This window comes from Pempheris klunzingeri, chromosome 16 (assembly GCF_042242105.1).
Source record: "Pempheris klunzingeri isolate RE-2024b chromosome 16, fPemKlu1.hap1, whole genome shotgun sequence".
In the NCBI taxonomy this organism is placed as follows: Eukaryota; Metazoa; Chordata; class Actinopteri; order Acropomatiformes; family Pempheridae; genus Pempheris; species Pempheris klunzingeri.
In genome coordinates this window covers 12047231-12072361 of record NC_092027.1, presented here as the reverse complement: position 1 = coordinate 12072361, position 25131 = coordinate 12047231, and the positions used below count along the sequence as shown (strand labels likewise).

Sequence of the window (25131 nt, the reverse complement as noted above, 5' to 3'; positions counted from 1 at the left end):
TTCACTTGCTGTACTTGCCACATGAAAGAGGAGGGCTAAAACTTCCAAACCTGAAATGGTATTACTGGTCTGTGCAGTTAGGCTCAGCCATGTTTTACTTTTCAACTGAGACACCCCCAGCCTGGGTAAATATTGAACAAACATCAGTACTGAACCTTGCATTAAAATTGTGTTTTTACTCTGCAAATCCCAAACGTTTAAAGAAAATAACAAACAACCCTTTTCTTAAAAATACCATAGATATTTGGTATAGGTTAGTGATCTTCCTCCTATCTCACGTCTTTCCCGTATATGGGGCAACGTGTGCTTCAAGGCAGGAAGAGCAGATGGAGGTTTCAAAATGTGGGCACATAAAGGTGTACAGAAGGTGGCAGACCTCTATGAGGATGGTAGTCTTCTCACATTTGACCAACTATGTCAAACATATGGCATTCCAAAGAAACCTTTTTTTAAATATTTACAAGTAAAACATTTCATCATATCAAAATACAAACACATTATATCTGAACCTCCGCTATCACATCTGGAGAGTCTCACATCCAAAACTTAGAGGAGAAAGGTCACATTTCTTTATTTTATGCAGCTCTATTGGCACATGATAAGGAAACCACCACTGACAGGCTGGATGCATGGAGATCCGATCCTCAAGAGGATATACATGAAGTAGATTGGGAAAGTGCATGTTTAAAAGCCCAAACTCAATCAATCAATACAAGGATGAAACTCCTCCAATATAAATGGTTGATGAGAACTTACATCACTCCGACCAAGCTGAATCGTTGGTCGCCCAACATCCCAGATACCTGCAGCAAATGTCTGGAAGGGAAGGGTATTCTGTCTCACTGTGTTTGGAGCTGTCCCAAATTACAGAAGTTCTGGAAATCAGTCATACAAACTTTGTCTATGATTGAGGCTGTGAGGGTGCCTCTTCACGCAAGGATGTGTGTGTTGGGTATATTTGCAGAGAACTGTATTTTCACTTCAAGTCAGTCAACACTCATCGACTTTGGACTCCTGCAGGCCAGGAGGTTGATATCTTTATACTGGAAGGAAATGGACGTACCCTCAATACATATGTGGGTGGGGGAGATGGCATCTTGTGTTGTACTGGAACAACTTACTTATATTGTCAGAGGAAGAGGAGGGGATTTTGAGAGAATATGGTCACCTTTAACTGAGTTTCTCAGATGTTACAAGGCCAATTAATTTTGACAGTGGTGCTGAATTGCTGAGCTGTATGCTGTGTGTTTATATTTATTTTTAATTATTTATTTTATTTTTTCATTCTTTTATTTATTTGGGGGGACTATGTTGCTTTTTGTTTGTTTTATGTTGAATATATTGTTAATTAGTTCATAATATAAAGCCCAATAAAGATATTGTTTAAAAAAAAAACAAATAATAGTGTAAAATCTAAATCTTTATTCATTTTTTTAAATTTTCAAGTATTCTATTTTATTGATTAATTAATTAATTTTCAGCACTTTTTTTTCTTATTTTGTGGTTAATTTCATGTTCACCCCAACCTACATTTATCTTTTTCCTCATGCTTGTATGTTAATCCATAATTATATTTCAGTAATTAGTGTAGTTTTTGTTTAATTCACAGTAACATCATTGCGAGTGTGATGCAACAGATTGCAGCCAGCACATTAAAGTCCAGTCCAGCAGGGAGCAGTATAACACAGTTGATTGTTTTCTATAAGCGCTCATGCTGAACTGAACATAATTGCAGTCCATTTCAACATAAGGGTGGCATCCTTTGGTACACGGTGGAAATAAGTATTTTAAGGAGTTCTGGGATTTCCTACAAGCCATTGCTGTTTCCCCAGAGTAGGCAAACTGGGTCAATTTTCATCAGTTCTCAATACAGCAGCTGCTGCAGGAGCCTTCGCCAGGACATGCTTAGATCCATCACACATGAGTCAAAATGTGATCTTTAACTTATCCCCTGTAGCACAGAGGAACCGGCTTTGCTAGGGTATTAAAAAAAAAAGGAAAAATATGTAGGTTAAAACAGTGTCATTAATATTAAAACACCTGTTGTGTAACCAATTATCCAGCTGGAAAGAACCAGAAACAAACAAGTTAAAGTTTCACCAGTTTACATACATGTACGTGTACCCTCAGATGTATTAAACTAATAATTTATATCCACACATTGTGAAGAAATTAAGATGTATCCTGCTCTTCGTACTGAAAAGGCACCAGTTCCCCCCATCGTGCTGATTTTTAACTGCTTTGTCAGTTTTGTGGCTGATATCCATCGCTGCATTACCTCACGTTGGTGCCTCCATCTGTCCTGTCAACCTGTTGATCTACCGTGTTTTTCTTTAAACCCACATATGACATTTTTGGAAAACTGAGAGGTATTGGTGTAAACACTAATCTGTGTCACCCCTCTACTCGGAAATATGGTAAAACTTGTTTTGACCTCTTCCTTTTTCGCATAGTCTGCATGTTAGTTCTTATGCTCATGAAATATTCGCTGCTATTTCAAGCTCCTTAGTGTTAACTAGCAGCAGCAGCAATAAAGGTTGTGGCATCTGTAGTAGCAGGAGCAATGGTGTTAAACTGGTTTATATGCTTTCTGTAAAGCTATGTGTGGTGTTTCCTCAATAACCATTACCATCACTTCATGACCGTAACATTCAAATCAAAAATGACAACACCTCTCACAGGTATGCAGGGACGCAGCCAGTTCGCACACACTCCGTTAGCAGAAATGAAAAACATTGCACACACTGTGGGGACTTTCCTTCTACCTGAGTTGTTTATGGTTCACAATGAGGCCCCACCTAGAAATAAGAAATACTTATAATGCATAATGTCAGTCTCCAAACCAGGGACACACACACACACACACACACACACACACACACACGCGCGCACGCGATAAGACACACATGCAGGTTTGGCAGGCTCATAAGACATATCTAATTTAGAAGGACTTGACAGTGATTATTTAGGTGTTATCTGTCGTAACAACATAATGGCAATTACGTAATCAGGTCTCTTGGTTACACACATATACACACACACACACACACACACACACACACACACACACACACACACACACACACACACACACCCACAGATATACATTGGAACAGTGTTGTTTTACATTTTGAGGATCATGTTTTTGTCTCTTACTCAGTAACAACTAGTTACAGAAGAATCATTTTGCAGGATCTTGTTCTGTGGAGAGAAAAGGAGCTATCATTATATGGTGGGTGGTAATGGGAATGTAGTGTCGTCTCATTGGACTGACAGTCCATGTGCACACTGCCACCCCCAACACACACACACATAGCAACCCCTACACTGTGTAGCGTCGAAGTGGACACGTGTGTGCACCTTTCCTCCCGGCACGGTGGTGTAAAGATGACCTCAAAGCCCCAGGCTCCAGAGAGTCACCTTATACTCAGGTGTGACATTACAGCGTGAGAAAAGCATGCTGGGAAAGCTCACAGGGCCACAAAGAAGCAGACAGAGAGAGAAAGAGAGAGACAAAACAAGAACAGATTCACAGTGAAACCTCTCTGTATTAACTTTCTACAGCACTGAAGTTACATTAGAATCTACATTAGCTGTCTTTAAGTAAAGTCAGGTCGAGGAGAAAATGATCAAATAGCAAATACCAATCTGACAAAAAAACATGTCTGGCTCGGTTTGAAAAAGACCTGAAATAATAATGAGTTGCAACCTGTGAAGAGTAGATGTTGTCTGACTCCAGATCCACTGAGTTACTCTCCATTTCCAGAGATACAGAAGTATTGTTTTTGTTTCACATCTCTCATCTATCTTTGAAAACATGTATATTTTTTTAAATTAATTCTTTGAAAGAGGAGGATGATACCATGCTTAACACTTATTATAATACACCTTAGGAACACCTTGCTAAAACTAAGACAGCTAAACATGTCCCTGAAATAAAGTCTCCCTTCATGAAGATATTAGAGAAGATATTGGAGGCTGCAGTTTGTGGTGCTGTTGAATTATATTGTATGATACATTCAAAACTTAACGATAAAAGTATTAGTACCAGGTAGGTGAACCTAACAAACTGGTGCACCAGCATTAAACTGACACCATGATGGTATAAACATATGACTTGAGAGTGAAAGCTTCTTGCTGACCTTGCAAACAGCAGACAAAACAATCTCACCACAAGTTTCATCAGTAGCTGTTCTGGAAAAATATTACATTTTATTTCATTTAAAAAAAAATGTATTCTATCAAGTCAATCCCATATTCAATTTCTATGATTTGATAAGAAACCATTATCGTTAAAGAAACATTCTGTAATATGCACTTATTTGCTTTCTTGCAGAGAATTAGATGAGAAGCTTGATGCCACTGTCATGTCTGTATGGTAAATATGAAGCTACAGCTGGTTAACTTAGTTTTGCATCAAGACTAGACAAGGGGGAAACTGTTCAAATGTAACATTCACCTACAAGCAGTCACTCACTAATTAACAAATAATGGCTCCTTTATTTTATCTCAACAAAAACGGTGTAAAAATGACACATTGTGGCTTTAAGAGTGATTATGTGCAGGATTATTTGTTACAGTGGTTTTCTGAGAGTGTCTGGATGTTCCCTGGCAGCCTCACAGTGACACATCTTGTTTTTTACATTTGGCTTTTTGTGCAGACAAAACAAAGGAGATAAAACATGTTAATTAGAGAGTTTTAGAGGTCAAACTTTGCCTTTAATACTCATTGCCACATTGCAGAACCTGCTTCATTTTTTGTCTACATAATTATATACATAGAAGGGGGGGAAATTAAAGGAAAAACCCAAATAAATGAGTTGAGAAACATGATTACAGATGCCTCCACACAGGGAATGAGGTCAGTGAACAATTTGATGAAAGTTAATTAAATCCTACAATATACTGTGGCTGTTTGGAGTCACCAGATCTGAGATTCTGAGGCTGTTTCAGAGGCTTGTGGTGGCTTAACACCTTGGTAATAAACACTATGCTCTGCATGTATAAAACCACACTGTCGACGTTGTGCTTGAACAGACACGTCGATAAAGTTTGTTTCAAATAGTCTCCGATGACGCAGACTCCTCTGTCAGGTGAGTTGAGATGCAGGCCAGGATTTAACTGCTGCCTGGGCTCTGCCTGGACCTGCACACCTGTGGCTGCCAGGTGAGTGAGAGAGGGAGGAGAGAGAGGGAGGAAAAGAGAGAGAAAGAGAGAGAAGGACACTGGGTGTGGTAAGATGCCTTGAGCACATTCCTTAGAACGGCCGCGCCTTACATTTCAGCGACTGTGTGTACCCACAAGTGTTTATCAGAGCTTGTTCATGTAAGCAGACACTTGTGTTGCTTTCTCTCTTGGCATTAATATCAACATCATTTTATATCATTTCACACACAGAATTCCCCCTTTTTTTTCATTGCACACTGTCGTAGTCTACCTGCAACACTCACACAGCTGTATGCAAACACTCAGCTCTCATTCCATATCTCTGGCATGCTGAGAGTTGCACATTTGCATGGATTAAAAAAAAAGAGGAAACAGGCAAAGTAAGAGCTCAGAAACATGGCTCCTACAAGGTGAGGGTGTCACAGCCTACTGGGTGCTGAGGCAGACTATCAACAGGAGGCACACCCTTAGGAGCAGCGCTGAGCAAACAATCATACCCATAAGTGTGCTGCTATCAGAGGGCCATGAAACAAGGTGTGTCCTGTCTGACAGATACGTTTCAGGACAAAGGACGGCCCATATAAAGCACACACACACACACACACACACACATGCAGCATGCATATTTTTATGCCATGTTTAAATGTCATGTTTGCTGAGAGCGAGTGACACACAGAGTAGATGACCGAGGATTAAAAAAGTGGTGAAAAGTAAAAAAGACCAAAACAAAGAGAGATATAAATAAATGTTTTGAAAGTTCTTCATATTACACTATGAATAACTGTCAAAATTAAAATGTTTTAACACACTAAATAATCAATCACCTTTTGGCCAAAAGTGTGAAAACAATCCAGTTGCACCTATTTCTGGTTTACATACGTACACAGGGACATCCAAGACAAACCGTGTCACTGGATCTGAGTTTGGTTACCTGACCTGCGCTGCAACTGTATGGCCTTTAGAAAGACAGGAGTCCCAAATCCAGGACACATTATAAAAGGAGGAACGGAGCGGTACAGCCTGGGGCGGGGAGGTCATACAGAGGATTTCGTATAGAAAAGGGAAGTTTGCTGATTCAGCACAAGTTGTTTAGCCTTGAAGAAAAACAGCATGTGACTCATTTACGCAATGTTTCAGTGAGGAATATGGTCTCCAAAGAAACCAAAGTGAGGCATCATATGTTGTTGTATTTTCCCTCACTATAGGTACAAAAAGAAAAGAGTCATAGAGCAGAAAAGCAGCAAACTGAAACAGTAAAGGCATTTACACAGTATACATCTACTTGTCTGGTTATATTAGCCACCAATTGAGAAATGGAGCATTTAATTGACTGTGAATTCAACTTTTCATTTGTACAACAACAATTGCATTATTTCTTCCTCCAGAAATTACAAGCTGCAGCTTTAAACTGGTTCCACTAACTGTTAATCTTCCAGGGACTCAAGACTTGTGAAACTTTGTTGTCGATATACAAATCTAATACAATTTAGCCCTAACCCTTGGACAATGGTGCTACATCTAATATGAATAACACATAATCAGTGCAACATGAAGTGCAGAAAGTCAAAGGTGGCAAGACACAAGTGCCACAGACAGATAAAAAAAACTATCCAGGATGAAACAGACACTAATTCACTTATTCAAATTATCCACATAACACAAAAAACAGAAGCTAAAAAACTTTTGGAGAAACGTCCTCTGTGTCATGAAGACCAATTAGGATCCACTACATGAAGGCCAGACTTTTGAATTATGCCACTTGGAGTGAACTTCCAATGGCTCCCTGTGCTCGGCGGGTCTGGGAGGAGTCACACCGGTGGGGAAGCCCTGCCTCACAGGAGCGGCCCCGCTCCTTCCTCATTCACCGCGCTGCCCTGTGCCGAAGTGGCGGCGGCTCTGGAGGCTCACACACCGCCGAGGGAAGCGCAGAGCCCGGGCCTGGAGTCCGTGTAGCCTCGCCCTCGCCTGTCTTGGCTGGTCGGTGCGCACCGGGGGTTTGGGTGGAGTTCTTGCCCGATCTGAGGAATGTGACCCTCGGCCAGGAAGGAGACGCACATCGGTGGACTCATCTGGGGGGGGAGCGATACCCGTCTGTCGGTCCATAGATAAGAGGAGGACGAACGAGTTCTGCAGCAAAGTGAGGAGGTACGGAGTGGAAACATGGACATAGTTTGCAAGTGCAAAGTGGGGCAAAAGAACCATTTGTACAGAGGGTCTATTCTATTTCTAATTGTATCACCACTTGAATATATCCTATTTCTAGACTAGACTTTCCTGTCTCTGTTCTGCTCTATTATTCTACTCTAATGCTATCTTCCTGGTTTAATATCTCCCAACTACACCCTAGTTACATTTGTTTTATTCTAATTAATGTGGATGAAATCAAAAAGTGAAATGCTGTTGGATTCCCCATCAGCTGCCTTCACAGAGGATGAAGTCATCCAGGTAGCTGCACTGCATTGCAAAACCTGAACAGTATTGTTGGTATAGTTTAAGTACACAGAAGGCTCCGCTTTGGCTGCCTCTGACAGACTGAAGACATTCAAGAGAGAGACTAACACAGCTACCTCTTTCGGCCCGTGCAGAGGTTTTTCTGGACTGTTTTGTAAGGAACTGCAGGTTATAAATAATGCTTGAAAAGGCAGAGGGACATTTACAAGCATGGCTAATGCCTTGGTTGCACAATGCTATGCGAGCACTGCATGTCATATCATTAGGCAGACCTGACATCCCTCTAATTTAGAGGTAAATGGTGGGACAGTACAGCATCCTTGCCCTTTAATAATACTTCACAGGCTCGTCTGTTGAGCAAGAGAGACTTCCCTCACACTTTGATCTATAGGCTCCATCTTATCACGCAATTCTGTTTGACCCAAACAAGTTTGAAACTTCACCATTACAGGCATTTCTTTCTTGATTCATTCACAGTGAGTCACTGGGAAGGAAAAGTCCAGCATGTGGTTGTAATTTGTGGGGAAAAAAAAGTTTGTGGTGCCAGTTTTTACTGGTGCGTCTGCCTGTTTGCCTCTTATTACAGAGTCCCTCTTGTCACATTCGCCATATGGCCGAGGCCGCATCCCATTCATAGCTTTGTTTGCATTGTATGTGTTACAAGGGGTCATTGTCTACTTGTGTAGGTGTTGTAAATCATGTGTGAGCAATATTAGGCTTTTTGGGGGAGACGGGAAGCAAAGTAGAGATATTTTTATGCTTTTATTGTTGGGTTTTCCACTCGAGGTGACCACAGACATTAAGGCAATTGGAACAGATGACGAGAACCTCTGAGGACCTGTTTTTCTAGCAGTGCTGTCGTGTTGAACACGTTTCGAAAAAGGGAGGATAGGTGTTGCCTTGTGTTCTTACATACTGTATACATTCACTTGACATTTAGCTGTCTTTTTTTTTTGTGGCATTCAGCAGTTGCGCTGAGGTGTGATGATACACAGACAGACAGATGAGTCTTATCTCTGTTTGCGTGTGTTTATCTGACAAATGTGGCACTGAAAGGGACTGACAGGAGCTGGCTCATCCCTCCAAACCTGTTTTCAGGTGGTTTTCTTGCTCCATTCACACCGAATAATCACACGAAATGAACTGACTGAAGAGGTACGCCGGATCAATCATAGTGTTTGTTTAGTGAGGCGTGTTCAGGTGTGTGTGTGTGTGTGTGTGTGTGTGTGTGTGTGTGTGTGTGTGTGTGTGTGTGTGTGTGTGTGTGAGTTGGAGAGAAAATGTATCATTTTGGAGTTTGCTGTCAATAGTCTGGTTCACATGCTGAGACAGATTCGATGTTTTCTCCCCCTCAGCTCTTCACTTGCTCTTCCCTCTCCCTCCTCTCCCTCCTCTCATGTCAATGCCCATGCAGGAATGCTGAGAGTGAAGCATTTACACGCTTGGTGAGCAAACATCGGGCACATCTGAATATTGGGTTTATCAGCCTAGAGGAGCTGCAGTCGGTTGCCGCCTGCTTACCCAGTGGTGGTTTAGTGTTTCAAACTGGCTTTGTTAATGGTACATTTAGAGCAGGCTCGTCCTTGTGTGGGCAACGGAAAGCTTTTTAACCAAGGGAGGAACGGAGAGTGAGACAAGAGAGAGAAAGATCCCTATCATCATGTGTCACTACCTACAGTTTGATACGTACGGCAGTTGCTATAACAACAAACAAAGCAGTACTATTTGTTTGAATGTCCTACCAGTCGGCCAGGTGGGTTAGAGAAAGTCTGTCATTCTTACATTGCCTTAATCATCTGTTGCTTCATTCTGCAGTGAGCCAGAGTTCAGGAAAGTGAATAAGAACTGCTCCCGGCTCTGTTTAGTGCTACTGTGTTCTTAAATCATGCACTTACCTCATATCCACCTCAGGGTCGATTATGAGGAGTGTTTTATTTGTCATCAATCCTGATAATTAGTCAATCAGTGCTAAAAATGCTGAACATTACCTACTTCCAGATCCTCAATTGTGAGAATCTGCTGTTTTTCTTTGTCTTATGTGATTGTGACACCACCTCTCACAATCTTCACCATTTTCTGCCATTTACATTAATTATGAAAATGCATAAAATCTTTATTTGTAATGAAACTAATAATTACTTACAGACAATTACAATAGTACTGTGGTTGCTGTTGTGTGTATCTCTCAGTTTACTGCTGTCATCACAAGCCCTCAGGTATGCAATCAGTTGCTGTCTCAGCACAGTTCACTCTTATACAGAACAAGCCTCAGGCTGCAAGATTTCTTTAAAATCAAGAACTGAACAAAACAGATCAAAGTAGTTTCAACAAGCATTCTTCCATTTTAGAAACTTGGCAGAGAAAAAAGTTTCCATACAAGCAGTATGTGCGCCTAACACGCCTCCCTGCCCACCATGGAACTCTTAAATGGGAACAGCTCACCACAAATGCCAAATATCTATGACCAGAAGGGAGCACGGAAACAGGATGTCAGCCATTTTACCAGTGGATGAATCACCACAGAACAGCGAGTTATCTGCAGGCTAGGCCGGGACAGGCTACCCAGTGACTCACCAGGCCTCTGAGTAAACCGGCTTCTCCCTGTGATTGCGGGGTGGGCCTGGGGCCATTCGCTATCTGATCTCTAAGTGTGCATGGAAGTTTACAGAAAACACATGACACACATTTCTCAAGCAGGTACAACCTTACAAACTACCTACTCACCCCACGTTACACACACACACACACACACACACACACACACACACACACACACACACACCCTGATCATGTACCCAGACTGTCAATCAGCCATAAGGCTAAGGCTGTCCATTACCATGGTGATACATCCACACAGTCGAAAACACTTCCTGTTTAAACCACGTTGCTTTGTGCAAAAGCAACCCGTGTATATTCCTGAGATTTAAGTCTTTTACCAGCTTACTTTCTGTGTGCTTGAAGTGTTTAGTGGTTGTTAACCCAGATCTCCACCATCAGACGACCCATCCAGCGCGCAGCTGTCAGGACCACATTAAATACTAATGAGGGGGTGTCCTGGTTGGCTCAGTTGATGATACATAACACATAACCGTGTTGTGGGTTGGATTCCAGCCTGTGACCTGCCACATGTTCATCTTCTTTCCTCCTTTATCTAATGCCAAACAAAAAGTCAAAAGTGGCAGTGATTGTCTGCTGTCACTGGTGGAAAGGGATGGTATTTTCTTATGTGATAGTAAATTGAATATCTTTAGATTTTAGTGTGTCGGTCAGACAAAACAAGCTATTTGATGGCATCGCCTTTAGCTTTATTGTAATTCAGACAGGCATCTTTCACTGTTTCTAGCGTTGTGTTTACCAAATAAATAAGCAAATAATCTTGAAAGTCATCTGCAGCATCTGTGTAATTATAAATGATAATTCAAATAAATGTCAGCTGCAGCTTTAATTATTATTATGTCCAGACTTCTTGTCTTTAGTTGTCGTAAAGCGTCTATTTGTGTTGTTTAGTTTTCTGTGTCTTCTGTTTCTCGTTTCTTAATGGTGACTTAATGTTTTGTCTCTTTTGGGCTTGGAGTGAGAGAACTACTTGAGGACTGAAGTATGTGAATAATGTTGAACTTGGCTTGTAAAGTCTGCGAGGTAAATCCTAGTATTATCCACCTTTTCTGTCTCATTAAACAATCACACATGTTACGCAACAATGCTCCTTTCACTGCCTTAAATTAAGTTTGAGTCTGTTCAAGTCGTGACATAGCTAATGGCTTACTCATCACGCTCTCCTAAATCAATGTGTGTGTTATTACCGACAGATTTTTCAAGATGACGTCTGAGTAGCAACTTGAAGCGTGAAGCACCCACATGAATATTTACCAAGCAGAGAGAACCTGTCTATACACCTCCTCATACCTCTCCAACCTCTCCCTTCTACCTCCCTTTTCTCTCACTTGACTTCTTGACTTCTTTGTCACTCTCATTGTATTTTCCATAAGCTGTTCTTCTGTTCTTACCTTTATGTAGTTTCAAGTTTCAAGTAGTTTCACAAGCCAGACTGAATTTCACTTTAACATCGACGCTATCACAAGCAGGATATTTTGTTGCTGAATATTAAAGTAATGTTACGTTAAACAGGGTGTGTGATGCCACAAGTGAGAATGAAATCTTGTGAACTTTTTATCACAAACTATGGCGAATCACAAAAGTCACCTTGGCTGAGAAGAATAACATTGTGGTATTGTGTGCCGGTAAAGGTGTGTTAATATGAAACTAAAGGTGTACTTGTTAAACTTATTGCACTGGCTTTAACTTAGCAACAATAGACGCTTTGTGTAAGAGGTTACAGGTAATATGTCTGCCTGTGTATCCTGACACAAAGCATTCTTCCTCTCATCACCCTAAGGAATATTTAGGTGAATTATGGGTATTATATATCACAGATGGAGGAGCGGTGTGTTATCTAAGTTGCTCCAAAGGCAATGTGACTGAACATGTGATAATATTTAATTGTTTTGTGTACCTGCATACTATTCTGCTTGCTCTGAGATTTATATGTCAGAACAAATATGAATAATAAGGTTACATAATTTCTCTGTGCACTGACCTGCTCTTTCTTTTTGGCTTTTTTGCACAGGGTCAAATTCTTCCTCCTTTGTCTCTCTCATCATACCTGAGCCCTGACCTTTGACCCAACCTCTCACCCCAAACATGGCACACCGATCTCAGAGTTCATCGGTTGGTGATAACCCCCTCGACCCAAACTACCTGCCCCCACATTACCGTGAGGAGTACCGGCTAGCTATTGATGCGCTGATAGAAAATGACATACAGGTAAGAAAACTGCAGTTTTCTACTAAATAGTTCTTTAAAATGCTCCAAAAAATATATACATGTAGTTCTAATAAAGTAGAACTACGTGTATATAATAAATAAAGTAATTAATTTGTGTGTTGTCTCATGTCGCACCAGGGCTACTATGAGTTCCTCCAGACTGCAGATGTGGTTGGTTTCCTGGCGCAGCCGGAAATTGAATTAATCAAGTCCAAAATCCAGGTGCCCAACCAGACGTCCAACGTCCCAGAGCTGACATACCACGAGGGAGGTCAAGAGGCTGATGGCTCCTCTGACACCTACTGGCCGATGCAGTCCGACCTGGCCGCCCCGGGGCTGGACCTGGGGTGGCCGCTGCCACAGCACAGCATCATCGGGCCCACAGAGGTCACCACTCTGGTTAACCCCTCCGACCCAGACATGCCAAGCATCAAGGAGCAGGCCAGGAGGCTCATCAAGAACGCATGCCAAGTAAGTAAAAGGGAGGGATGGGAAACACGGGGATGAGTTAAACTTGAATATCCGGTTTGCTTTCAGCAGGTATTTCTGAAGAGTCAGTATCTGAAGATGAGATCAAGACATTCCACGTTCATAAATTTACATTCATTCAGTGTGCATGGCAAATATGCTTAATATGTTTTTGCCTCCATGAACATGCAGTACTTTTTGATATCTGATCTAAATGTGGCTATACTGGGAAACAACTATGATGTAATACATTAACACACTATATCTTAAAACAGATATTTTTTTCCTGTCTTATCAGTATGTACTGTACAAATTAAACATAATCTCCTCAGAGATAAAGGGCTGCCAGTAACTAGTGTATGTATGGGTCATGCTATATCATTGTTGGTTAAATCTTTTTATCTGCCACTGCCAACTTTGCCACCACTCCCTTTCAGGTGAAAGTCCTACTTGCTGGCCTTTGGCTAAATTAAATATATAATTGATACAAAATGTATACGACAAATGTCACAAGTGGTCAGACCTGTTGGTGTGGTGGGCTGTGTCTGTCCACCATTTGTCTGTGTGTTTACAGAGCACATGTTTGTTTCTTTTACTGCCATAAACTTTACACATGTGACTCTTCAGTGTTCTTACCTCCAATGTGCACATTCAGTAGAAGACAGACAGCTCTTTATGGAAAGCGTCGTGTGAGAACACTTGTTATGAATTGGCGCTATATAAATAAAGATTGATTGATTGAGGTTCTAGGAGAGAAGTCATTAATCTTCCTATATCATGTTTTTCACATTTCTTACATACATTTAGTAGAAATTAACTTTTTGTATAGTGTTGCTGATGCACTTAGTGCAGTTAAATGCTCATTTTGTCGGTTATTTGTGTTACTATATAATGTGCATGTGTTAATTATAGAACCTGAAATAGGCTTGGTAATTTTGCAGTTGAGTGAGGAACACAAACGTAACCTCTCTTCAACTGTGTGATATTTAATTTCATTGTGGTGTGCTCAATATTTCCAATATTTCAATAAAGTTTAATTTTTGTACTGTAGAATCTATAGTAAATAAATTGGTCCTATTTAATCCTACTTATTTTTCACACTTCCAGGAGAAACCTTTACCAATCCCCTCAAATGTACCATTAACATGTACATATTGTGTACAGGACTTTCATAGGAAGGACGCTCATATACCTTATCCTCTATTGCTGATAGACACAATGAACAGCTGCCACTGCCAAAGTTCCTTCAAACTGTGTAAATGTCAAGGAGTTGCAATTTTAAACAACCTATTCACTTAATCAACTGAAACAAGGTAAACATTATAAAACTAGACAAACAGCACACGTACTGACCAAACCTTTTTCTTGTGTTTGCTCTTGTTCTCCAGGTCATTGCTGTGGTGATGGACACGTTCACAGATGTTGACATTTTTTCTGACCTCTTGGATGCAGCAGCACGCCACGTTCCTGTTTACATCCTACTGGACGAGCAGGAAGCCCATCACTTCGTCTCTATGGTCATCAACTGCAAAGTCAACTTGGACCTAATTCCTGTGAGTCTTGTCTTTTCAGTACATTCCTGAAAAGACTGGGCTAACAACTGGCTGGCTGCACTGTGGCATTTATTCTGTTATTTTCTTATTTGTAACCCATGACTTCCACTAAGGCATGTATCCATAACATGACTGAAATTTGGTTTTACAGATGATGCGTGTCAGGACTGTGGCAGGAATAACATATTATTCCCGGACTGGGAAATCATTTAAGGGGCAGGTGAAAGATCGTTTCCTACTGGCTGACTGCAGGGCTGTACTCAGTGGCAACTATAGGTGAGCCTTTTCAGTGTTATTAAATTGCCAAAACTTGCCATTCATTCTACAAACACAAGTACTTAAATTTCCCCCATTGCTTTTTCCTTAATTCTTAATAGTTTCATGTGGTCCTATGAGAAGATTCACCGCTGCATTGCCCACCTCTTCCTGGGGGAGCTGGTTGCCACTTTTGATGAAGAGTTTCGCATTCTGTTCGCTCAGTCGGAGCCTCTCGTCATTGAATCATCCGATGGAGCACTTGCTCTTTCAGAAACCAGCAGCACCAGCAGCTACTTAAGCAGCCAGTTCGGTCTGAAGAGGACCCAGTCTTTGCGTAACCCCATAGGTTACCGCAGACAGCCTGAGATTCCCTCTGCCTTCCCCTATGGAGACTCTGATCGAAACCTCGGACTTCCTTTCCGGAGAAACGATCCATTTCGTCACACCCTTGAACCTGGGGCAGGAATTACAATTGGGAAGTATTCCCAGCAACAGTTTCGTCTGCAGCAGTCGTTCCTGGAGCAGGGAAGGTCCATAGTTTCCAGGCAGATGGAGATGAATTCCAGTGTTTTCAAGAGGCACAGCTACGCAGAGGGCACCCAGGAAAACTACACATCTTCAAGACAATACATGAAGCACAGAGTCATGAATAATCTGGACGAGACAGACTTCCACAGGTAGTTAACCCTTTAATACCTACAACTGTACAACTTTTTTTCAGAATCATCACAGTATCACTGTCTCATATGAGCACATGTCTTTACACATAACAATGAATTTCTAATCAAACAAATGAGAACCACTGTTTTTTTTTCTTTACAGGGAGCAGACCCAAAGTAGCCATTACTACAGTGAAGGGCCCGGGCCAGGGTCTGGCCACGGACAATTTGACAGACTTCGGGGTCGTCCTCCACATCTCTCCATTGACCAGTATTCAGACTCAAGCTTTCGCTCAGACCTGGAGGCTCCATCTGGAAGCCATACCAGAGACTACTTTTCATCTGAAGACTTGAGAGGACCTGAGGGGCACCAGGTACCTCCATTGGCTGGGAGGTATGGAGGAGGGTCCTCCCATAGAAGGCCAACCATAGGTCAGGCTTATGCCTGTCAGAGCTCACCCACGCAGCTCCATCCACCAGAGAAGAAACCGTTTCCCAGACAATCTGATCAAGACTGTGATCAAGATGCAGATGCTAAGCAAGGCCTAAGGAGCTGGAGAATCCACTCCTATCTTAGCACTTATGAGGACAGTGGAGAAGAAGGCCTGGTTCAACCTATGGGACCTGATGCATTTGAAGATCCTCCACTGTCTCAGCAGCCAATTGCCACAGAAAGTTCAGCTCCTCGCTTTGGAATAAAGGAGCCACCAAACGTTCCCCCTAAATCCAGACCAGATATCCTGAGACCACGCTTTGGAAAGCCAGTCTTACCTGAGAGCAGCAATAAAGACTCAACAACAACAACAACCAAGGATCTGCTTCCATCAGTCAGTGACTATAAGTCATTTGTACTTGAGAAAAAAGAGAGGGAGGCAGCGAAGGACAGGGAGAGAGAGACAGAGAGAGGTGCAGCAAGGGAGGTGGGTGTGGATGTGGAGGTGAAAGAGGCTCCAGAACTCTTCCTGTCCAAACATGAATCATTCCGCACACGCGTTAACCCACTCCTTCAACGTAGCTCTCGTCTCCGTTCCTCGCTTATATTCTCCTCATCCAAGGAGATCCACAGTAGTAGCCTGGGCCTTAAGCCAGCCACAGAGGAAGAGGAGGAGTTAGACTCAGTGCGCACCTCCTCGATTGTGGCCCAGATACTAGAGAAGAGGAGGTCCTTGTCTCGTGAGCCTTTTGAGTGGAGAAAGCAAGCTCAGGAAAAAGAAAAGGAGAAACAAAAGGAAAAGGAGAGAGAGAAAGAAGAAAAAGAGAAACAGAAAGAGAAAGCTCAACAGCAGGAGGAAAAGGAGATTCAACTGAGAGCAGAGATTAAAGCAAAAGAGGAGCCTCAGAAAACTAACGAAGAGGTAAAAACGACACCAACTGTCGAGAAATCTGAAGTCATAGCATCGTCCTCTCTGAACATGAATGATCCAGCCAGTCGACTCCAGTATTTCAAAGACCTTGCTGCCAAGAGAAAAGCCTCAAAAATGGAGACAGAGTCGTCGTCACAAGCCTCAGTGCCTGCTGAAAAAAAGCCAGACCTTTCTGATAAACCGCCCCTAAACAATGCAACAAGTTCAAAGATCCCAACCGTCTCTATTAGTTTAGCACAACCTGAACCAAAGAAGACAGACATCGCTGCAAAACTGGCAGAGCTCACTCGCAGACCTTCAGTTAGCTCCTCAAAACCACCCATAATGGCTGTCAAGCCTGCCTCAAGCTCCCTGAAGCTGTCAGAGACAACTCAACCTAATAAAGAGGAGAATGCGTCAGAGGGTCAAAAGAAGGATATATTCAAGTCTCTAAAGCCCCTTCCTTCACCTAAGATCTTCAAAAAGGATCCACTGAAGCTTAAAGGACTGAATCCTCGGCGCATCTCCTGTGGAGAGGAGGTTCTGACCACAGACGCTACAGATGCAGAGAAGAGTGAACTGAAAAAGAGCCGCTCTCACAGTTCTTCAACGCTGCCACGAGATGAATCAAAGGAAGGACTGCAAAAAGTTATGGGATCTAATACATCCATCAACACACTTGGTGAAGGAAAGGGTGAGGGTAAGACACTTGACTTCTTAAAAAAGCAGACTCAGAGGCTAAAGGGATTCCTGGGGCCCAAGGATAAAGAACGGAAATCGTCAGTAGATGAGAGAAGCGTGCAAAAGGTGATAGAGATCACTGAAGATTCAAGCAAAAAGCAGAGTTCATCAGCTAAAGATACAGGATCCACCACTAGTGACCAAACTACAGCCAATCACAAGACACTAACCAGCACGTCAGGCCCATCTCGATACCAGGCCCAGGGCAGCTCCGTTCTGTTCAGTAGCAACCTTCGAGATGACACCAAAGTAATTTTAGAGCAGATCTCGGCCAACAGCCAGAAGAACCGACAGGAGCGAGAAGAAACAGGAGGGGCTAGTGATGCCGGAGAGAAGGGGCTGGAAAGACAAAACTCCTTAAAAAAGAATCGATTCCTGCGACCGCAGGGCAACGTCCAGGAGCGGGAGGGATTACTGAAGAGGATAGAGAGTTTGAGGAAGGAGAAGAAGGTCTACAGCCGCTTTGAGGTAGTCTATCACTGCAAGGATGATGTCTGCAGCGTGGATGGGAAAGCGATATGAACAAAAGCCTAGAACTAACCTAAATTTTGTTTTAGGTGTAAACAACAAAAGTAGACATGCATTAGTAGAATCAGGGGTTTAGACTAAATAATATGACATGAAGTCAGCTATTTCAAATATAAAGACCAAATTCTACATTGTTTGACTTACTGAGATGCAGCAGCATCCTGTACAATTACAAAATGTGAGAAATCAATCTTTGCAACTTTCTGAGCCATAAACTGTTATGGTATTTCCAAATTTTTGATTTTGCATAAAGATTTTCCTCAGTCAGTTTAAAAGTGGAAATAAGTCATGAAATGTACATAAACCAGCATGTGTTTGGGGAAGTTTTAAGTGATAATTTTGTACAAATAATCTGCATAATTGCTGGAATAATTATGTTGTTTGTATAATTGGAAGTAGTTTTTAATGACAGATTAATGTTTGAGTGTCTGCTTGTAAGCTGTGAAAATAAATTTTGGTGGATAAGCTAATGTTCATTGCCTCATAGATACACTAGAAGTTTAGTAGAACTATATGATTGTTATCGAATATTATTTCATTTTAAATACAACTCAACAGGTTTTAACCTCGTTGGTATGCTGGTTATATTTAAGTGTCACTGAGATACGCAGATCGCTGTACACGCTTCACTGTTGCATTCATTGTTAATCCCTGTTGTTCTGTTAACAGATGGGGAATAGCCTGGGATAACGAAAGATGGAGGAGCGACCTTTTATATGGAGCCTATTTATGCAAGCTGATCAAAAAGACCCATTGACCATATGTGCCAACAACACTATCAAAGTACCTCTGTGGCTCAACACTGCAGCCTTTCCTGGATTTTCACACGAAGTAATAAAACTTGAAAAGACAATATACGAAAATGCTGAAAACAAACTAAAGTGATTGAGGTTGGAATGCGCCTGTTTGCCAAGACCTGGTACTACTTTTACCTTATATGGTGACTGAGAGAAAGAAGAGTGACTCTACTCGTACACTGGTTGCATGGGCTAATGTTTCACCAAACAGAAAGAGGTAGGGCAATTACCTATGAACAAGCTTGTATGAACGTGACTGAGGGAGTTAGAGATTATATGAGAAGGACAGTACAAATTTCACCCAAGGGAGAAAAAAATAGCTGCATGCCAGTTAAACATGGCGGTATACGACTGCACGTGTGTGGTATCAGTGTTTCTGTGTGTCTGTGTCGCTCGAGCTTGTTTGAAACTCAGTGGGAGAAAAGTGTCCTTGTGGATTCAAGGGTTTCACTGCAGCGAGGAGGACTGCAATAAACCCAAACTGGAAAGCAAAGATGAGAATATGAAGAGGAACAGAATGAGATGAACTGATAAAGGGGGGAAATTTAGAGGCAAGTCTATGAGATTATAGAAGAATAAAGAGTGAGGCACAATAAGAATCAGAAAAGTGAGAAAACAGAAAATGTGTTTTCTAATGTTGACGCAGCAGCAGTTGAGTTTTGATAAAAAGCAGACCCTGAGGTGAACTTTACCCTCTCATGAGTGCGTTATGTACCTTTCTATCAAGGCGTGGACCACTTCTCAGGGTTCAAGATGTCAAATAACCGCTCAGAAAGGCAGCCTACAAGCTTTCATTGTTAGAGGAGAGAAGTTTAAAAAAAATGAACTAGTCTTTGTCTTATGTAATGTAAATAAAAGTGTAAAGCAGCTACAGTTGCCCTGAATGACTGTAGAAAAAATGTGCCCGTTTCTCTTTCCTTCCTGGACTTTTCATGTAGTCTTCACCTCTGAAGGAAAGGAAGAGAAAAAGGATGGCTACATTCAGCAGTACTGGACCAGGGCCATGCCGCCTTGCATAAGTCAACTAACTTCTGAGACCTACGCCCTACGCAGGACTCCTAACTCCTTTGTTGTTCTGTAAACACCATTAAACCAAAGATTTAGTTATATGGTACAGTTCCCAGGCTGCCTGACAGCTTGGCTGGGCATCACACAATTGAGTGTTTAGTGTGTTTTTGTACAGTGAGTCAAAAGATCGGAGGATCTATTGTTATACGACACTTCAGGGGTTACACTGTTTTCTATGCTGGATTATATTGTACATATTTATATAAAGAAACTGTTTGGTGATATTCGAAGTAACAGATCATGAACACCTTCACTGTGCTATCAAAGTGCCATGTGTTTATTATTGATTAATATGCAAGTATGTGGTCTTGGCTGGAAATACTATTTGGCACTAATTAGGGGGAAATCAGTTGCACAGGGTAAATGTGCTCTGTTTTTTAAACCTCAGATAGTATTACAATTGTATTTGAAAACAAAAGTCTTTTATTAAATCTTTTTGAAACAGAAGTTGAATGCAGCTGTGTGCACATGTATCTATTTATATACAGAACGTGTGTATATTTCAGTGAATTAAAGGTTCTATAAGATTCATAAAGTAAAACCCATTTGACAATGTCACAACACTATAAAAACTTAATATTTCTAAATATACGAACACCTTTGTATAATATAAATACACAATATTAAAGCAAGATGAACACGGCACCATGTAGCATACTACCACTGGTATCTACCACTCACAATGCAAAATATTTCAGGTGTTATGAATACATCAAATTTAGCATAAATTCCAGCAAACAAGCTAATGCCTCACAGAACAATATAAGATATCAAGTACAAGAACAACAGCCAAGGACACAGTAATATTAAAGATTTAGTAAGCCAACCTTTAAGCTAAATATCGCTGGTGTAAATCAAACTGTCGTGACTTAAGTTCTGGTTATTATCATTTTATTTTGAGGTCGCCTTTTAGTTTTTCTCTCTTAAAGTCTGACAGGATTCTTCAACCCTTGGACTCCTGGAATCCAGAGACTGACATTTGACACATATAAGCTTTTTACCAGACAAGATTATTACCTCCAGTTCTACAAATGTGTATTTTTACTCCTCCTGAGTCTCTGCAGCTGTTGTCTCTGGCTGCGTCTGTTTCATCACCTCCTCCAGCTCGTCACTGAGGTGCTGCAGCTGAGCCAACTTCATTTGTTCTATGAGGATCAAGTCCAGATGAAGGAGGTTCGATATGGACAACAAACACCACATTCACACATATACAACAATGTTTTGCTGCGTGCATGCTTGCAGAATGTGCATAGATACTTACCAGCAGATAACAGCTGACTTTTTGTCGTCTCAGCACTCTCTATTTCATCTGGGAGTCTTTCTGGAGTCTAAGTTTGAAGGACAACGGTCATCAGTAATATGAACAAGTCACATTTTCATCGTTCTGTTTCAGCGATGTGGGAAAAACAAAGATGGGAACTAAGTCTCACATGTTTTTATACAAAATACACAAACTCACAAAGATGGAGTGCAAATTCTTATGCTGCTCAATCAGTTGATGCAGTTGGTTTTCAAACTTCATCCTGCAAAAACAAGGCTGACATTTATTTACGGCATTTACAAGGTTGTTTGTTTAATGTAATAAATCATTGGATGTTAAACAAGTACCGCTGCTTTCTGTGTTTAAGCTTGAATTCCTGGATTTCACATCTGTACTGTTCCAGCAGTTCGTCACTTTCCTTGTTCTGCTTTACCTGCCTGCAAAACACACACGACGCATCTCTTAATACGAGATGTGGTATAAATACAGAGTGAAGCACACATCATTTAAATAGTCTATTATGATCATATACTAGAAAATGTGCATGTAAATGACTTGCATGTACGGAATGAATAGAGCAATGAAATTTAACTAAACAGACAACATATAAACGCATAAAACTAAAAGAGTGAACAGCTGACAAACTCAAAAGTCTTTTTTCTGCCACCGACAAATCTACGGGTGATGTCCAGGATGGCAGAAATACAGTCAAACACTCATAAGCCTTGATGCTATGACTAAGATTTCTTCAGGGCTTTACAAAAACTGCAAATTCAACATATACATAGTTCAATAATTTAAATCCATCTCAGTGGAGGTGACTCTTGTCAATCTATGCTGCTGAATAAAAGTTTAGCATTAAATAGGTAAATTATTGTACTGTAAATTGTGCATTATTTTAAAAGTTTAAAAGGAAAATCTAAATAGTAAAAATGGAAAATGGCAACATTGTGACTGAAGTAACCAAGTCCAATTTTTCTCAGTACATCTAAAAAATACAATTAGTCTGACTTCAGCCAATTTATCTGAGAAAAAATAGAGGGTTTGCTGCCATCTAGTGTCACATATCACAAACACACAGCTGAGATCTGAAAGAGAGATGTTGAAGGTCCATGATGTCTGAACATCAGCAAAGCACTGAAACAGATAGATGATAGATGAGGACAATGTTATTCTCACCCAGCGCAGTCCTGCTCAGACTCCTCACACTGGAACTGCAGCTTCCTGCACAACTCTGGAGAAAAACATCACAATAATTATGCTAATCAGGTTATCCATAATTACTGTCTGTGTATTTAAAAGAGTCAATTTAGAAGAGTATTTAACACACCCAACCAAAACCATAACTCTGCCTGGCATCAAGTCTTAGTACTGATTGGGCCTCAATAAATCACCTTACAACTGATTGTTAGACTGTGTTTGTACCATCTTTTTCTTTATGGACTCTTTCCAGTTGGTAAGCTTCAGCTTGTACTGTGAAAAAAAACAACAATGTACATTAAAACATAGTCAATAACACATGATGTAAATGACAGCCTAAAACTAATAAGTAAAATACGTATATTGTATGGGATCAAATACATTTTTTAGTGATAATTTTGTGTCTTACAAGTTTCCAGTTCTTTCTGCAAAGAGTCACAGACTGATTTGACCTCCTGTACTTCTCCTTCCAGGGCTCTTTTTCCTTGATTAAACACACACAGTGTAGCTAAAACATGATCACTGTTCTGATTGTTACATTGTGACTGTTATACAGAAACATTCAGTCACTTAATATAAACCATGAAATATCATCAAATATAACAGAGTGACATGAGATACACATCTATACATAAAAATGTCCAGAGTATTTAAACTATTACAATTAAAATGTTCAAGAACAAAGTTATGTTCATAAAGCATTTAAATGTCTTTCTGAGAGATGTTTTCATTGAACACAATTGTCAGAATGGTCTTGCAGGGTGTTGCAGTTCCCTACAAGATGGAGATAATAATCATATCTCATAAGCTCCATTCATCATTTTCTGATACTCCTCGGAAGGAGTAACAGGTAAGGATATACCTCACTGAAGATGTCTTTAAACCGTCAACAGATCCGTTATGATCAGTACGTACAGCTGTCTAACTCAGGGTTGACGTGGTTGTGTTCAATTTATACTTCTTAGATGCGGTCAAATATACCTTTCATTAACCTACGATCCTTACTTTGTTCATAAATAAAGGTTTTCGTTCTTTCCACAACTTTTTATATTGAAACTAAAAGGAAACGCGTGTTCATATGCAGATAGCCAGCACTACTCGCCTTCTCATTGGTGAACATCCACAAAGCTTTCAGTAGCTCTCGGAGCTCCGTGTTTTGGTGTTTTCACATTGTACGAGCAGTATACTTCTTTAAGACACGCTACACGTGGTTCACATTGTCATTTTAACTGCTTTTGATGTAATTAAAGCAAAAACAACGAGACTAACCAGCGGAAGCGGAAGTGTGGCTTGACAAAGACTATCTAAAATGTCAAGATAGTTACTTCATATCCTGCTCTTGCTAGGTTAAGAGTCGAAGTTCGTGCTTGCGTGTGCAAAATAGCAAACTATTGATTATCGTTAGATTATTGTTCATTCTTATCACGTGAATAGTATCCTAACAAGACAGCTAAATAACCTAATAGTCGATTTATCCAAGGGCAGCGTCACGCATGCGCAAAGGAGACCGTAATTCAACTCGAAGACGGATGGACGCGACGGCGACTTTAAACATCCTCAATTTATCCACCCATGCAGCGGCTTCTCCGACTTCACTTGTACTTTTTGCCTCACAGTCGATTAAAACTTTGATAATAAAAATATTTTACATAGATACAATGGTAGAACGAAACCAGTTCAGGTGATTAATTCGGTTCAATATTAAACAGCAAAACGGTTACAACATATAAATTAAAAGCTGTTAAACCTTAATGTGAAGCCTTCTAACATTGCTTTTAGTTTTTTGTACTACATCAGTCCAAGTGATGGATGTAAAAAAAAAAGTTCTAAATGTAAAATACATGGAGGTGTGTAAATTGTGCACCAGAAAACAAAACTCATCCCACATTTGTTCAAAAGATGTCGCTATTGGGTCTAAACAAACACATACCGTCCATGTCAACTAACTCTTCTTACTTCTTACATACAATTCAAAGGATCTCCTTTACCAATTATTTAAACAGCCAAACCCTACCTTGTTGCAGCTTCCTTAATTTTCCCAGCAACTGTTCAACTTTGAGCTCCTGTGTGCCTCCATCTGACGACATACAAATTATTCAGCCTGATTTGGGGCTTCACAACATGTTTCATTAATTTGTGCAGCTTTGACCATTTTACCTCCTTTCAGTGGTGCGCCACTGACCAAGTCCTCAATGTTGAGTCGTGCTATTCAAATAAAAAGAAGTATTAGATCATCTAAAAGTATTTTGTTTTCCCATCATGTTTCACTGTGCCTACTCCCAAGTGTTAGCTACCTAAAAGTGTAACTAACAGATAGCTTCAGGTTGCTCTAACTTTAGCAAACATCACAATGTTACAACTTTGGGGGTTAAACTTTAACAACATCTCTGCACATTATCCACGCCTGTAAGAGCGGACTGAACACATAAGTTAACATGAGGATAGTTGAGTTTTTAGCTAACTGGGAATAGATCACTTCGGCAACACATCAACCAGAGCCCCCTTTAGCTTTTGCTGATCTCTGATTTCTTCCCCTGACATGTCCTGAAAAAGATCCTGATAGAAAGGTTTTAGGGCTCCAAGTGCTTCTTCACCCTGAACCAGTTTAGCTTATTTAAGGGCCGCAGAGCCAAACTAATTTTACTTGCATGAACTTACAATAACAGCTGTAGCTGTGTTACTAACACAAGCAGGACTGCGACAGAGAGCCTGTGAGCGCTCATCCTCCGCAGAATCAAGGTAGCCAATAATTGCATAAAACCGTAGTTTGTTAAAGAATAACTCGTAGTTGGACCCATGTTGTTTAAAGGCTAC

General features: G+C 40.8%; 1 protein-coding gene, 1 long non-coding RNA gene and 1 other non-coding gene across 4 annotated transcripts; 1 reads left to right on the top strand and 2 right to left on the bottom strand.

Annotated features, from left to right (window-relative positions):
• Positions 1-7034: 7034 nt before the first annotated feature.
• fam83hb (family with sequence similarity 83 member Hb) lies at positions 7035-20309 on the top strand. Of its 2 annotated transcripts, XM_070846298.1 has the most exons (8): positions 7035-7311; positions 12245-12441; positions 12580-12912; positions 14298-14462; positions 14614-14738; positions 14840-15397; positions 15543-17931; positions 18661-20309. In XM_070846298.1, exons 2-8 carry the CDS (start codon positions 12319-12321, stop codon positions 18679-18681), a joined length of 3714 nt encoding a protein of 1237 aa, XP_070702399.1. In that variant the 5' UTR covers positions 7035-7311; positions 12245-12318; the 3' UTR covers positions 18682-20309. The 2 variants fall into 2 exon arrangements, with proteins under 2 accessions (XP_070702399.1, XP_070702398.1); XM_070846297.1 differs by lacking the exon at positions 18661-20309 and having other exon boundaries at positions 15543-18447.
• A 600-nt stretch (positions 20310-20909) lies between these two features.
• Positions 20910-22352, bottom strand: LOC139216062 (uncharacterized). The gene is made up of 5 exons (XR_011585537.1): positions 22297-22352; positions 21465-21554; positions 21316-21379; positions 21118-21184; positions 20910-21001 (listed from the first exon to the last, which is right to left on the bottom strand). It is a non-coding gene; the product is annotated as an uncharacterized lncRNA (long non-coding RNA).
• Positions 22353-23059: 707 nt separating this feature from the next.
• On the bottom strand, positions 23060-23190 carry LOC139216080 (U8 small nucleolar RNA). Its single transcript, XR_011585542.1, has one exon. It is a non-coding gene; the product is annotated as a U8 small nucleolar RNA (small nucleolar RNA).
• Positions 23191-25131: the final 1941 nt, after the last annotated feature.

Coding starts and splice junctions, on each gene's coding strand:
- fam83hb (XM_070846297.1), top strand. CDS start 12,319: ATGGCACACCGATCTCAGAGTTCATCGGTTGGTGATAACCCCCTCGAC. Junction 12,442..12,579: donor TGATAGAAAATGACATACAG/GTAAGAAAACTG, acceptor ATGTCGCACCAG/GGCTACTATGAGTTCCTCCA. Junction 12,913..14,297: donor TCATCAAGAACGCATGCCAA/GTAAGTAAAAGG, acceptor CTTGTTCTCCAG/GTCATTGCTGTGGTGATGGA.